This window comes from Salmo trutta, chromosome 4 (genome assembly GCF_901001165.1).
Source record: "Salmo trutta chromosome 4, fSalTru1.1, whole genome shotgun sequence".
NCBI classification, from domain to species: domain Eukaryota; kingdom Metazoa; phylum Chordata; class Actinopteri; order Salmoniformes; family Salmonidae; genus Salmo; species Salmo trutta.
Genome location: NC_042960.1, coordinates 69,430,721 through 69,446,275, shown reverse-complemented (window position 1 = coordinate 69,446,275; position 15,555 = coordinate 69,430,721). Strand labels below are relative to the sequence as shown.

The following is a 15,555-nucleotide window of genomic DNA, read 5'->3' as shown; positions in this document are numbered from 1 at the left end:
TTTCTAATAGTAAATCGGAGTTTGGTGAAGGCTAAACTTGCTGGGTGTCTAAATAGCTAGCCCTGTGATGCCGGGCTATCTACTTAGAATATTGCAAAATGTGCTTTCACCGAAAAGCTATTTTAAAATCAGACATATCGAGTGCATAGAGGAGTTCTGTATCTATAATTCTTAAAATAATTGTTATGCTTTTTGTGAACGTTTATCGTGAGTAATTTAGTAAATTGTTAGTAAATTCGCCGGAGGTTTGCGGGGGGTATGCTAGTTCTGAACGTCACATGCTAATGTAAAAAGCTGGTTTTTGATATAAATATCATTAATCTAAGCACACTGTCCGATTTCAAAAAGGCTTTACAACGAAAGCAAAACATTAGATTATGTCAGCAGAGTACCCAGCCAGAAATAATCAGAGACCCATTTTTCAAGCTAGCATATAATGTCACATAAACGCAGAAGACAGCTAAATGCAGCACTAACCTTTGATGATCTTCATCAGATGACAACCCTAGGACATTATGTTATACAATACATGCATGTTTTGTTCAATCAAGATCATATTTATATCAAAAACCAGCTTTTTTTACATTAGCATGTGACGTTCAGAACTAGCATACCCCCGCAAACTTCCGGTGAATTTACAAAAAATGTACTAAATTAAGTTAACTTAAGCCCATTGTCCTCTGATCGGCCACTTGCCAAAAGCGCAAATGTGTTTCAGCCTGGGGCTGCCTTGATATCATTCAGCTTTTTCCCGGGCTCTGAGAGCCTATGGGAGCCGTAGGAAGTGTCACGTCACAGCAAAGCTCCTCAGTCTTCAATAAACAGAGACAAGATTCTCAAGGAATAGTCAGAGAGGGCACTTCCTGTAAGGAATCTTCTCAGGTTTTTGCCTGCCATATGAGTTCTGTTATAATCACAGACACCATTCAAACAGTTTTAGAAACTTTAGGGTGTTTTCTATCCAAAGCCAATAATTATATGCATATTCTAGTTTCTGGGCAGTAGTAATAACCATATTAAATCGGGTACGTTTTTTATCCGGCCGTGTAAATACTGCCCCCTACCCCCAAAAGGTTAGCCAGCTCAGCTATAGACTACACCAGCATGACTAGTATCTATGTGGACCCTACTACAGTTTAACCAGCTCTGCTATAGACTACACCAGCATGACTAGTATCTATGTGAACCCTACTACAGTTTAACCAGCTCAGCTATAGACTACAACAGCATGACTAGTATCTATGTGGACCCTACTACAGTTTAACAAGCTCAGCAGTACCAGAGGAAAAATCAGAGAGCCAAAACCCAGGATAGAGGGGCTGAGTGAATGTGATCTGGACTCTGTGGAGGAGGGTCATTGTGTCAGAGACACTGTAGAAGGACAGAGTACCTGCCTTGTGATCCAGGTACACTCCTACTCTGGAGGACTGAGGGCCTGATACTTTAGTCACAACATTATTGTGTATGAAACAATAACCATCACTATAGTACTGTAAACTCCAGGACTTGTTATTGTATCCAAATCCACTATCTGTCCCTGTTCTGCTGATGTCTTTATATGAGACTGCTGTATAAACATCACCACTCCACTCCACCTCCCAGTAACAGCGTCCAAACAGACCCTCTCTACACAGAACCTGGTAGTAGTTGGTGAATCTGTCTGGATGGTCAGGATATGGTTGGACTTGGTCTGTATTGGTCACCTTTCTGTTCCCTTCAGACAGAGAGAGGCGTGTGTTTGCTGTGTTTGGGTCCAGTGTGAGCTGACAGGAATCTGGGAGAAGAGCAGAGCAGAGACCAATGAGGGAAGTCAGAACAAAAGTTAAGTTAGATACTGTATCTAACCTGTCTTTGATTAGAACACAGCAGAAATCAAATCAGAGAAATATGAGGAGTCAGATAGATACCCAGTCTTTGATTAGATCTACTATTGCTATATATTTCTAGAGGGATTGTTAGGAGTGTCAGTAAAAAGAGACTGTTAGTTACTTCACAATAAAGAGACTCACATTGTAACAACTGTTCTCTGGTCTTGGGCTCTGGAGGCAGTACAACATCCACTATATTCACTACAGACACACAAACACATTGACAGAGAGAGGGAATGTTATCATCATACCATATTCCACATGTATATGACTAGTAGGGAAATTTCAATGGTCTAAAGTTGATGTTCTTATTGTTTTCAACACACCTGTAGTGGAGATATTGGTCCATTCTCCTTTAAGGAAGTCTTCTAGTTTCTCTCTCAGTTCAGACACAGTCTCACTCACATCTCTAAAGTACTGAAGAGGATTGACAACGATGCTGGGTAAGTCTGAAGAAACACTGATACTGGAGAGAGACTGATAACTCTGGAGAGAGAGAGAGAGACAGAGAGAGAGACAGAGAGAGAGGGACACAGAGAGAGAGACAGAGAGAGAGAGAGAGAGAGAGAGAGAGGGCACAGAGAGAGAGAGAAAGGGAGGGACACAGAGAGAGAGAGAAAGGGAGGGACACAGAGCGAGAGAGAGAGGGAGGGACCCAGAGCGAGAGAGAGAGGGAGGGACCCAGAGCGAGAGAGAGAGGGAGGGACACAGAGCAAGAGAGAGAGTGACACAGAGAGAGAGAGAGGGACACAGAGAGAGAGAGAGGGACACAGAGAGAGAGAGAGAGAGAGAGAGAGACACGTATAGAGAGAGGGACAGAGAGAGAGAGAGACCCACATAGAGGGAGAGAGAGAGATAGAGAGAGCGAGAGAGAGAGAGGGACACAGACAGAGAGAAAGAGAGAGAGAGACAGAGAGGGACACAGAGAGAGAGAGAGAGAGAGGGACACAGAGAGAGAGCGAGAGAGAGATAAAGACAGACAGACAGACAGACAGACAGACAGACAGACAGACAGACAGACAGACAGACAGACAGACAGACAGACAGACAGACAGACAGACAGACAGACAGACAGACAGACAGACAGACAGACAGACAGACAGACAGACAGACAGACAGACAGGACAACATAATGATTGAGATGAATAGTTTCACATTAAGTTAATTTCATATCACATGTAACAAGGCAGTTTAGTTACCTGGAGGAAATGGATGTGATCCTCTGTGTGTGAGAGCTGCTCCAGCTCAGTGCTTCTCTTCCTCAGCTCAGCTATCTCCTCCTTCAGTTGCTCCAGGAGTCCTTCAGCTTGACTCACTTTTGCCTTCTCTTGGGCTCTGATCAGCTCCTTCACCTCAGAGCTCCTTCTCTCAATGGAGCGGATCAGCTCAGTAAAGATCTGATCACTGGCATCCACTGCTGCCTGTGCAGAGCGCTGTTGAGAGAGAGAGAGACAGAGACAGAGACAGAGAGAGAGAGAGAGAGAGAGACAGAGAGAGAGAGAGAGAGAGAGAGAGTAGGTACAGTAACCTCTGCACCTCATTGAGTCAGAACGCTGCCACCCTGCTCTCCAGGTCCACCAGGCCTTGTCCCCCCTCCTGGACAGGCAGGTACAGAACACCGCTTGGCCCTGCTCTACTCTCCTCCCTCCTGTTCCCCCCTCCAGTAGCCTGCCCCGTAGCAGAGCTTGACCCAGCCTCTGTCCCCTGAGTCCTAGTAGGCTGGACAATAGAGCGAGTCAAAACGGCCAAAGAACGTTGTCTGAGCTGGAACACTAGCGAGGCCATAGCAAATGAATTGAAACGAACTGTTATAGTGTGGACACTATATAAATAATGACATGGTTATTATTGGTATTGACCGTGACCTTTCTCTTTTGATGATGTCATCACTAAGAGTGAGTTCTGTGCAATGTGATTCTACCACCGGTGGAGTGGGCTATATAGTTCTGCTATATTTGTACCGTTTGTACCTGGCAATACACTTTTAGGTTTGGGTTGAAAGTAAAGGAAAGTAATATCGAAATGCGTGTGGGCATTCCTTGTCAAGTTACTACACCTTTTTGGCGACGAGGATAAAACTTTATCAACTTGTACAGGGCTAGGTGGATGCTAGCTAAGAAACAGTGGAGGTAGTCAGTTAGCTTAATGAACGACGGAGAGCAGGTGACGCTGGACGGAAACGCCGACGGGGACAATCAGCAGCAAGTGAAAATCGCTAGCGAGGATCAAGGACAAGTTGGTGTTATAATGGCAATGTTTGGGACTATCACTGAGTTTGTGGAAGACAACGAGGACTGGACGGAATATGTGGAAAGGTTGAGATACTTTTTCTTGGCAAATGGAATCATAGATGAGGCTAAACAGCGCTCTATTCTCTTGAGTGTGTGTGGGGCTAAAACCTACAAGCTAATGAGGAATTTGGCTACACCACGGAGACCGGGAGAAATTCCTTTTGGGGATCTAGTTGCTCTCGTTCAGACTCACCACAATCCAAAGCCGTCAGTGATTGTCCAGAGGTTCAAGTTTAACTGCCATTTTCGGAAAACAGGTCAGTCTGTTGCTAACTTTGTTGCTGAATTACGTGAACTCTCTGAACATTGTGAGTTTGGGGCTATGTTAGAGGACATGCTCCGTGACAGATTAGTCTGTGGCATTAATGAGGACAGCATACAGCACCGGTTGCTGGGGGAAGCCACACTGACTTTCAAGAGAGCATTGGAACTATCTCAAGGGATGGAGATGGCCGCTAGTAATGTGAAAAATATTCAAAAGGCCAACAGGGAAAGTTGTGCAGTGCATCAGGTGACAAAAGAGGTGGCAGGAAAAAGGGGAAAAGCAGTGGAATGTTTCAGATGTGGAGGGACACATTATGGTAACAACTGTAAGTTCATGGAGACTGTCTGTCACAATTGCAACAAAAAGGGACATTTAGGAAAAAAATGCAGGGGTCCTAGGAGCAAGCCAGAGGGTGGGCGGACTGGGCTGGGCAAGTTCACAGCACCAAAGCCTCAGTCAGCAGCTCACCACCTAGAGAGCACAGAGGAGGAGGAAGAGCATTGTTCCTACAACATGTTTAATGTGAGGGAGCCGCGCGCAGAGCCTATCTATGCTACAGTGGAGGTAGATGGAAAGCAGATGAGGATGGAGGTTGACACAGGGGCTTCTGCCTCTGTCATAAGTGAGGAGACCTACAAACAAAAATGTGGCTCAAGACAGGTTTCTGCCCTCACACCGGCAGGGATCAGACTGCGTATGTACACCGGGGAGACCATACCATTGCTGGGGGCTCTAGAGGTGGACATTGCATACAACAGCCAGGAAGCGAGAGCACGGCTCCTGGTGGTGAAAGGGAATGGGCCTAGTTTACTAGGGCGTGACTGGCTAAACAAAATACAACTGAGCTGGGGTGAGATAAAACACACCCGAGTGACTGAGGATGTCATTCAAAAGTACCCAGAGATTTTCAAAGATGAACTGGGCACACTGCAGGGCACTGCAGTTAAGCTGTTCGTGGATCCTCAGGCCGAGCCTCGCTTTTTCAAGCCCAGGACAGTGCCTTACGCCATGAAAAGAAAGTGGAAGATGAGTTGGAGCGGCTGCAGTAAGCAAACGTCATTACTCCCGTTCAGTTCTCCCGCTGGGCAGCTCCTATCGTTCCCGTTCTGAAAAGTGACGGCACGGTGCGTATATGTGGGGACTACAAACTCACCATCGACAGGGCCTCTAAGCTAGACGCTTACCCGCTGCCACGGGTGGAGGACTTGTTCGCAGGAGGCAAGACGTTCTCAAAGCTTGACATGAGTCACGCCTACCAACAGCTCCTCCTGGACGAGGACTCAAAAGAGTATGTCACAGTCAACAAGCACAAAGGCTTGTTCAGGTACAACCGCTTGGTTTTCGGAGTGGCGTCCAGCCCAGCCATTTTCCAGAGGACAATGGACAATCTGCTGCAGGGGATCCCTCATGTAGCAGTGTACCTGGATGACATCCTGGTTGCAGGGGAGACGGAGGAGGAGCACCTCCACCATCTGGACCAGGTGACCTCTTGTCGGGCTCGTCCCGTATGCGGGACGGACATCCAGCGGACATCCAGCGAAAAATCCTATCGCCATTAGTATAACAAAATGTAATATTTTTTTTTTCAAATATAGGACTCTGTTATATCGTTTTATAGATACACCTCTCCTGAATCGAACCACGTTGTCCGATTTCAAAAAGGCTTTACATCAAAAGCAAAACATTAGATTATGTTAGAGGAGTATATCGTAAAAGTAGCCACATAGCCATTTTCCGACCAACCACATGCATCACAAATAACCAAAAAACAGCTAAATGCAGCACTAACCTTTGACAATCTTCATCAGATGACACTCCTAGGACATCATGTTACACAATACATGCATTCTTTTGTTCGATAAAGTTCATATTTATATATAAAAACAGCATTTTACATCGGCGCGTGACGTTGACTAACTATTTTCCCTGAAATGCATCCGGTGAAAAGCGCTACAATTTACTAAATTACTATTCGAAAACATTTTTAAAATGTAATATTGTCATTCTAAGATTTATAGATGAATATCTCTTGAAAGCACCTGTAATGCCAGATTTAAAAATAACTTTACTGGGTAATCCCACTTTGCGATAAAAGGGGATGCGATACTCAGAAAAATAGGCTACCGTTACAGGTCAGCGCCATCTTGGAACAATCGCATATCAAATCTGCTCTTGTATACTATTGTCAATAATCCCTTACATTTGATTATCTTCATCAGAAAGCACTTCCAGGAATCCCAGGTCCACAACAAATGTATTTTCGTTCGAAAAAGTGAATCCTTTACGTCCTAATAGCTTGTTTTTGTTAGCGCGTTCTGAAGGCTGCTCCAAAAGTGCCGTCGGACGCGGGACTCCTCTTTCAATAAAATGCTTTTTTTTTATTTAGGTTCTTTCAAACATGTCAAACGTTGTATAACATAAATCTTTAGGGCCTTTTTCAACCAGAGCTCCAATAAGATTCAAGGGGGACGATTGCATTGTCTTTCTAAACGTTTCGAAAGGGGAGGGTAGCCAGGGGCGCCGGCGTCATAATGGTGATGGCCCTCCTCATGTGACCACGTTCCACAGACTCTCATTCTGTCAGTTTTCACAGTAGGAGACTCAAACCACTTGTAAAGACTGGGGACATCTAGTGGAAGCAATAGGAAGTGCTCAATGAACCATTGCTCACGGTGAGATTTATTGGCAAAGCGATGAAGTTGAGTCCACAATTCAGAATTCCACTTCCTGTTACGATCGGTCTCGGGGTTTTGACTGCCATATGAGTTCTGTTATACTCACAGACACAATTCAAACAGTTTTAGAAACTTTAGGGTGTGTTCTATACACAAGTATTAATTATATGCATATCCTAGCTTCTGAGTTTGAGTAGGAGGCCGTTTAAAATGGGCACAATTTTTTTCATCAAAATCGCTGTAGCGCCCCCTATCCTAGGCGACCGACAAGCGGTTAAAGAGATTCTCTGAGGCAGGGCAGCGCCTGAAGCGTACCAAGTGCACAGCGCAGGGTCTGTGTCCTGTGGAGGACAAAGTCAGGGCAATCAAGGATGCTCCAAACCCCAAGAATGGGTCAGAGCTCAGGTCGTTCCTAGGCATGGTGAACTACTATGGTAAGTTCCTCCCGGAGCTGTCAACAGTGTTGGCTCCACTTTATCAGTTGCACCACAAAGACTGTAAATGGAAGTGGGGGCCAGCACAAGAGAAAGCTTTCAAGGAAGTGAAAGCACTACTACAATCAGCACAACTTCTGGTTCATTTTGACCAAGACAAAGAGATCATCCTGTCATGTGACGCCTCATCCTATGGCGTCGGGGCAGTACTCTCTCATCAGATGGAGGACGGGTCAGAGAGACCCATTGAATTCGCATCACGTACGCTGACGAGTGCTGACAAGGAAGGTCTGGCAATAGTCTTTGCTGTGAAACGCTTCCATCAGTACCTCTACGGTCGTCATTTCACCATATGCACTGACCACAAACCACTGATGAGCCTTTTTAGTGAATCAAGATGCATTCCGCCCATGGCTTCAGCAAGGTTACAGCGCTGGGCCCTGACACTGTCAGCTTACCAGTACACGGTAGTGTATAGAGCGGGTAAGGACAATGCAAATGCAGACGCGCTCAGCCGTCTCCCGCTACCAGAGATGCCTGCCACAACTGTGGTGCCTCCCGAGACAATTTTCCTAATGGAGAGATTGTCAAACTCACCTGTGAATGCCAAACAGATCAAACAGTGGACAGACCGGGATCCTATCCTGTCCCAAGTGAAAAGATTCCTGATGCAGGGTTGGCCTCCTGTCATAGAGGATGATGGACTAAGACCTTATGCAAAGCGCAAAACTGAGCTGAGTGTGCAGGATGGCTGCATACTCTGGGGGTCCAGAGTGCTTGTTCCACCCCCTGGCCATGCACAAGTCATGGATGAGGTCCATGAGGCTCACCCGGGTGCCTCCCGGATGAAAAGTTTAGCCAGATCTTACATCTGGTGGCCTAACATGGATCAGGAGGTAGAAGACAAAGTTAAATCATGTTCTGAGTGCCAGATCAACCAGAAGATGGCGCCGCCCGCGGCACTACATCTGTGGGAGTGGCCTGACCGCCCATGGTCCAGGCTGCATATAGATTTTGCAGGCCCTTTCATGTTCACATGTTCCTTGTCATGGTGTGGCTGGAGGCGCACATCATGAGCAACATCACAGCGACCACAACCATCGAAAAGCTTTGGCAGGTGTTTTCAACCCATGGTCTGCCGGACTCTCTGGTGTCTGACAACGCAACAACGTTTACCTGTGACTTGTTCCAAGAATTCATGCGGAGAAACGGGATTCGCCATGTCCGCAGCGCCCCGTTTCACCCGGCCTCAAACGGCTTAGCGGAGCGGGCTGTGCAGACACTGAAAGAGGGGCTCAAAAGGATGACTGGGGGAACCATCACAACTAGGCTCTCTCGGTTCTTGTTCCAGTACCGCATCACGCCACAAACAACAACAGGACAGGCTCCAGCGGTGATGTTAATGGGCAGAAAGCCAAAAGCTCACCTGGATCTACTGCGTCCGAACATCAGAGCATGAGTGGAACGGAAGCAGGAGAAACAAAAAGAGAGACATGACCACCACGCAAGGGAGAGACAACTTCACAAGCAGCCAACGCTGGTTGCCAGGTATCATTCTGAGTCAGAGTGGTCCCGTCTCCTTTGTGGTCAAACTGACTGATGGGCGAGTCATGCGCAGACACCAGGACCATCTTCGCCTGCGCTATGACAAAGACAAGACCATGTTTTCAGATGGAACAGCTGTGGGTGGTACTATACAAGTTGAAACCCCACAGGAAACAGCATCTGTGGAACAGGGGCATTCAGTGGTTCCAGCAGAGGGTGATGGACATTCTCTCACAAACACCCAACCCGCTCCTGTGCCCTCAGACCCAGCTCCACTGGGACACGCCTTACCTGTGTCTCGTACCAGGAGTACTGTGCAGATCACAGCGTAGTCACAAGCCTCCTGAAAGACTAACTCTGTAGTTGAGACTGAGAGACTCGTGGTGTTAGTGTTTGTTTTGAGCAGCAGACCTAGTTGAAGAGAAATAAAGACTGTCATTTTGTTGTTGTTGTTTTGTTTACATTTATGGTAACACCAGCAGAAGTTCTACAGTGTGGTGTAGTAAAGAGAAGAAAACACTGATGTGGTTTAAATGTTAACCTTATGTTTTCCTTACAGGGGGGATTTAAATTGAGGGGGGAGAAGTGTTATAGCGTGGACACTATATAAATAATGACATGGTTATGACCGTGACCTTTCCCTTTTGATGATGTCATCACTAAGAGTGAGTTCTGTGCAATGTGATTCTACCACCGGTGGAGTGGGCTATATAGTTCTACTATATTTGTACCGTTTGTACCTGGCAATACACCATTAGGTTTGGGTTGAAAGTAAAGGAAAGTAATATCGAAATGCGTGTGGGCATTCCTTGTCAAGTTACTACACGAACCTTCACAGAGCCTCTTCTGACTGGAATGATCCTTAGAATTCCATTTCCCCTAAATGGCACCAAAAAATGTCTACCTTTTTATTTTACCACTAAAACCTGTTCTTAGGACCAAACTGAAAAATAACAACTTGTGTAGAAAGTAAACATCCGCACCTCGATGGTGCCAAGTGTGTTTATGTCTGCATTTCCAGGAAGTAGGAAAAAACGGGCAACTTCTGACTATTTCTGGTCTAGTGATCGATAACAGCAGAGGACGCTGCCCAACCTTATGTCATTAGAAAGAGCAGATTCTCCTGATTAAAATGGTGTCTGACATGAAAGCATCTAAATTTACACATTGTGAGATATTTAGTGAAATAAACAGACATACCATAACTACTGCTCAAACTTACATCATTAGAAACAATAAGTTATCCTGATTAAAATAGTGTAGAACTTCAAACCACTAAAATAAATACATCTATTACAGATAATTGGAGAAATAGACATGTCCCTATTTCCCCAAAACAATGGCAGTCTGAAAGTTATAACAGCAGTCTTTTATTTAACCAGCTTACCATTTATCTACTACCATTTGACTTTGTGTTTAACATTTAGTGGTTTGTAATCTAGCGGTTAAGAACGTTGGGCAGTAACTGAAAGGTGGCTGGTTCGAATCCCCGAGCCGACTATGTGAAAAATCTGTAAATCGCCTTTTTTAGGCAGATTTGGTCTCATAACCCTAGTGGCTCTGGATAAGAGTGTCTGCTAAATTACTCACATGTAAACGTAAACTAGACCAAGTAGCCTAGTGGTTAGAGCGTTTGGCTGGGCAGCAGGTAGTCTAGTGGTTAGAGCGTTTGGCCGGGTGACAGGTGGTCTAGTAGTTAGTGTGTTTGGCCGTGCGAAAGGTAGTCTAGTGGTTAGAGCGTTTGGCCGGGCAGCAGGTAGTCTAGTGGTTAGAGCATAGAGGTGGCAGGTAGTCTATGGGTTTGAGCGTTTGGCTGGGCGACAGGTATAGTGGTTAGAGCATTTGGCCGGGCAGCAGGTAGACTAGTGGTTAGAGGGTTTGGCCGGGCAGCAGGTAGCCTAGTGGTTAGAGAATTCTGCCAGTAACCGAAAGGTTGCTGGATTGAATCTCCGAGCTGACAAGGGAATAATCTGTCATTCTGCCCCTGAACAAGGCAGTTAACCCACTGTTCCATGGTAGGCAGTCATTGAAAATAAGAATTTGTTCTTAACTGACTTGCCTAGTTAAATAAAGGTTACATTTAAAATATACTTATTAACTTCATTATTCACAGACAGACTCCTCTGAAGGCAGGGAGGCAGCACACTCATGAAAACTGTTCAGCAAAGCAAAGGTTCTTTTGAGAGCTACCAGATTTATATTAAAAAAGCTCATTTTCAGTGTCTGTATCCAGTGTCTGTGTTTATATGTTAAGGGGGTTTTACTTTGGCAGATAATGTCACCTATTTAAATATATACATTTTACATAATAAACTAAATTTATGATGTTTTTTGGTTTATGTCAGTTACATTATGCTATAAATGGTTATTTTATGGTTGTTAGTGATAAAATTAACTATAACACTTTATATTTTGCAATTCTGAGTAATTACTACTTTAGTAAGGATATACACTGTATTCAGTACTGCTGATAATGCTAAATAATTCCAATAGATGGCAGCATAAGACAGTTCAGATTAGTTTAGGTCAAGTATGCAACTCAACAAGCCCCTCCAAAAGCTTGTTCCGTCTGCGAGCAGCGAGCACTCTGCCTTCTCCCACAAGAGAGGGGCATGTTGAGGTACATTTACTAATCGTGAGGGCTGCATGATGTCATTTATTGTCGGGCTGGAAGATGCATCGTCTTTTCTATTCCGAGGCTGTTTCCTCCCAATATGACATATTAACATGATGTTATAATGCATGTTTACTAGGGTTGAGGTCAGCACATCTGACTAGTGGTTATTTGACCAGGGTTCAATACCTGCTATAGTTAATATTGTTTTGATCACCCAAAATCAACACAGGACTAACAAGAGATATATAGCTAACTGTAAAGTAATGAGTGACCATTTTAGAAAATCATGGGACATATAGTCTTTGGTTGCATGCTATTTTATGTCAATCATATTGCTGCTTGTAGCCTATAACTGATGCTTCGTGGTCTTAAGCTGTCATCTATTGGAAATATTTACCAATTAAAAGTTATTAATTCATGTAAAGACATTGGTGAGACAGCTGAGAAATAAAGTGTATTTAATTCCTGAGATCAGTCTCAAACCTGCCTCACCTGTCCCACGCCAATTGTTGGACTTTCACATAGAGGTTACTATGTCACCCAGTTCAAACCACATTTAACATATAAAACAAATGAGTCTTGTTTATCAAGTGTTCTGCCTTGCAATAATAAATATAATAAAATAACTAATAATGCCTACGAACTTTGACGTCACTACAACGTGTAACCAGGTGAACAGTGAGCTTCCTCACCAAGTAGCTGTAACCTAGTTAATAATAAGTTACCTGAGGTAAACCAACAAGGTTAACGCGGGCTGGTCTCATTGATAACAATAGTGAAGCTGACATTGTGACACAGAACAATGGACTGGGAATAGAACTTTCAGAAGGTGAGTTGGTGCCACAGTGTTCAATACAACTAATAGGAGCTTTTAGGGTGAAACATGACCAAAAATAAGACCTGTTTTTTTCAATTCAACTAATAAGAGCTGGCAGGGTAAAACATGACCTAAAATAAGACCTGTTTTTTCAATACAACTAATAGGAGCTGGCAGGGTGAAACATGACCTAAAATAAGCCCCGCTTTTTCGTGTTTACTTCAAAACTACGGCAAACAGCTGGGACATATGGTAATATTATATAACTGGGCTATTTGGCGGATGCAATTAACTCGTTTTATAAGTAAATGTGGTTAAAAATATAGTGTCCATCCTAGTCCTTGCCCCCGCTGCTGGCTGGTCGCGCTTGTCGGCCCTAAACAAACCCTGTGTACCATCCCTTCCCTGTTTAACCTTGAATTTAGTAAAGAAACAAACACTTGTCTACAAAAAGAGACACCCAGCCGAGAGCCACAAAACGAAAACCACTTGTAAATTGACCAAAACGAACCAACTCTTTACGGATCTGTTCGTCCGTAATAAACGGAGGCAGATTAGACACCACTACTCTTGTCGAAATCAGCACCAACACACCCCTCACATAAATCATACTGGTAACTAGCCGGGTAACAAGACTCACCTTTTACATTACCACAACCACCGCCTTGTTCATTCTGGATACAGAGTGTATATGTTCCTCTCCCACCTGTTCACCGACCATGATCAATAATTCCTCCACACCATTCTCCAGAACGCACCTGAAGAGACAGCGTTTCTTCTCCACTCGGTTGAGGACATCACACCTCCCAAACAAACTACCCTACTCCCCCCTCAACTCTAACCCATAAACAGTGGAAACTAATAAACAAACCCTTAACAACTAGAAAATACATTTGGAAAATATGCAAAAAGAACAGTAGCCCTCCTCAGGAACCACATGACCAACTTCTTCTATGATATAATGGCGGTCCGCAAACCAACTTTAAAAGGTGTCACAAACACCAGGAGTCTTCAACTTCAATTGCTCCACGTCCAAGCTTTACACTCCCCCAGAAATCACTCATTTCAATGATGTCCTGCACCCAACTCCTTTCCCACCCACCCTGAAACCACAAATTAATCTGTCAAAAGGTATGGATCCACTTTCACCAACAATGTAACTCCTACTGCACCAGATTCTTCTTTATCATGTCCATTGATGCCAGGCTCTGGTTCTGAGCTCTTCACCACACCTTCTACCTCACTTAACTCTCCCTCATTCATTTCCATTTCACCTCCAGAACTCAGTCTGGTGCACGGCTCTCTCTGTTTGAACATGAATTATAACATTTTAAATGTCTCTATTCTCACTCATTTCTCTATGAGTGTAACATTAATTTCTGATAGTTTATTGCACTTGTGTTTATTATCTAATTTACTTTCTTTGGCAATGTAAACATATGCCAGTAAAACCCATTGAATTGAGAGAAATACGTATAGGGGACATGAGTCAGTTACTCATGGTTATGTGATGAGGTATCCCCGCCTGCAAAATCAGTCTTGGACCTGGGTTCATATCCTGTTGGTTAGATTAAGCAGTCTACTCTCTGGAAGGGGTCCAGACAGCCTGTTCCCAACAGTGGGGTCAGTGGGATTGGATAGGTGCCCCTCTCTCTCTCTCTCTCTCTCTCTGACTGGAGGAGAGATGTGAAATTGTGTGTCGCCTCTGGTCAACAATACTCACCTTGAGAGACTCCACAGCCTGTTGGAGCTCCTTCAGCTCCTTCTCTCTCTCCTGGAATCTCTGCTGGACCTTCTGCTGACTCATCCCCAGCTGCCTCTGTGGATAATCACTCTTCAATGAGCTATCAAGCTTTATTCGTCCAGTAGATCAATAGTATAGTCATGTGACATAGGACCCATAGAGAGGAAGGTCTACAATCCTGAGGAAGTCCCTTTCCAATATGATATTATGTTGCAATGTGAATGATTATAGTATTTATGGTAGGACTACATGTATCAAGGAGTTGAGACTGAACTTTGGACTTCATATTTGTTCTGCTGAGGATCCATTTCATTTGAATGATCTCATATTCAAACAGCCTTGGTTCCTACTGTATCTTTAATTCTTTGTTTATCAGACAGTCACCAACAAGTTGTTCTGGTCTTACCTGTTTCTCAGTCCTCTCTGCTAGAGCTGACACTGTATCATGGCCTTTATGTTCATCCATCACACACAGCAGACAGATACACTGCTGATCGGTACGACAGTAAACCTCCAGCAGTTTGTCATGATGAGAGCAGATCTTCTCCTGTAGTTGTGCGGTGGCTTCTACCAGCTTGTGCTTCTTCAAAGCAGGAGATTCATAGTGAGATTGGAGGTGAGTCTCACAGTAAGAGGCCAGACACGGCAGACAGGACATGAGGGCTTTCCGCTTTCTGGTCCCAGTGCAGACATCACACGCCACATCTCCAGTTCCAGCACAGCACAGAGCAGGAGGGGGAGCAGCCTGGAGTCCTGTCTTCTTCAGTTCCTCCACCATATCAGCCAACATGTTATTTTTCCTCAGATTAGGCCTTGGAGTGAAGGTCTCTCTGCACTGAGGACAGCTATAGACCCCTTTCAGAACATCCTGATCCCAGCAGTCCTCAATACAGCTTCTACAGTAATTGTGTCCACAGGGAATGGTGACTGGTTCCTTCAGTACATCCAGACAGACAGAACAACAGAACTGGTCCTGGTCCAGCAGAACTCCCTGCTGAGCCATTTGGACGGTTGTTCACTCTCACACAGACAGACGACACAGAGACTCAGATAGTTTTGTTTCCTCAGAAAGAGAGTTTGTGGGAGAGGGAGGGACTTCCTTGTTCTGCCAAAGGGGTGGGGTTAGAGGGAGGGTGGGGTTAGAGGGAAGGAGGGGTAGAGGGAGGGAACGAGGGAAGGAGGTGTGCAGGGAGGGAGCCAGTGAGGTAGAAGTTAGAGAAAAGGAGGGAGGGGTTAGAGAGAGGGAGGGGTTGGAGTGAGGGAGAGAGAGAGAGAACTGCATACAACGTCTAGAGGGAG

The 15,555-nt window shown here is 44.8% G+C and overlaps 1 protein-coding gene across 1 annotated transcript; it reads right to left on the bottom strand.

Moving 5' to 3' along the window:
• Window positions 1-1,164: 1,164 nt before the first annotated feature.
• Window positions 1,165-15,291, bottom strand: LOC115191464 (tripartite motif-containing protein 16-like). Its single transcript, XM_029749311.1, has 6 exons — window positions 14,663-15,291; window positions 14,236-14,331; window positions 3,068-3,301; window positions 2,195-2,354; window positions 2,010-2,069; window positions 1,165-1,774 (listed from the first exon to the last, which is right to left on the bottom strand). The coding sequence occupies exons 1-6, from the start codon at window positions 15,257-15,259 to the stop codon at window positions 1,254-1,256; spliced, it is 1,668 nt and encodes a 555-aa protein (XP_029605171.1). The 5' UTR covers window positions 15,260-15,291; the 3' UTR covers window positions 1,165-1,253.
• Between the last annotated feature and the right edge of the window lie 264 nt (window positions 15,292-15,555).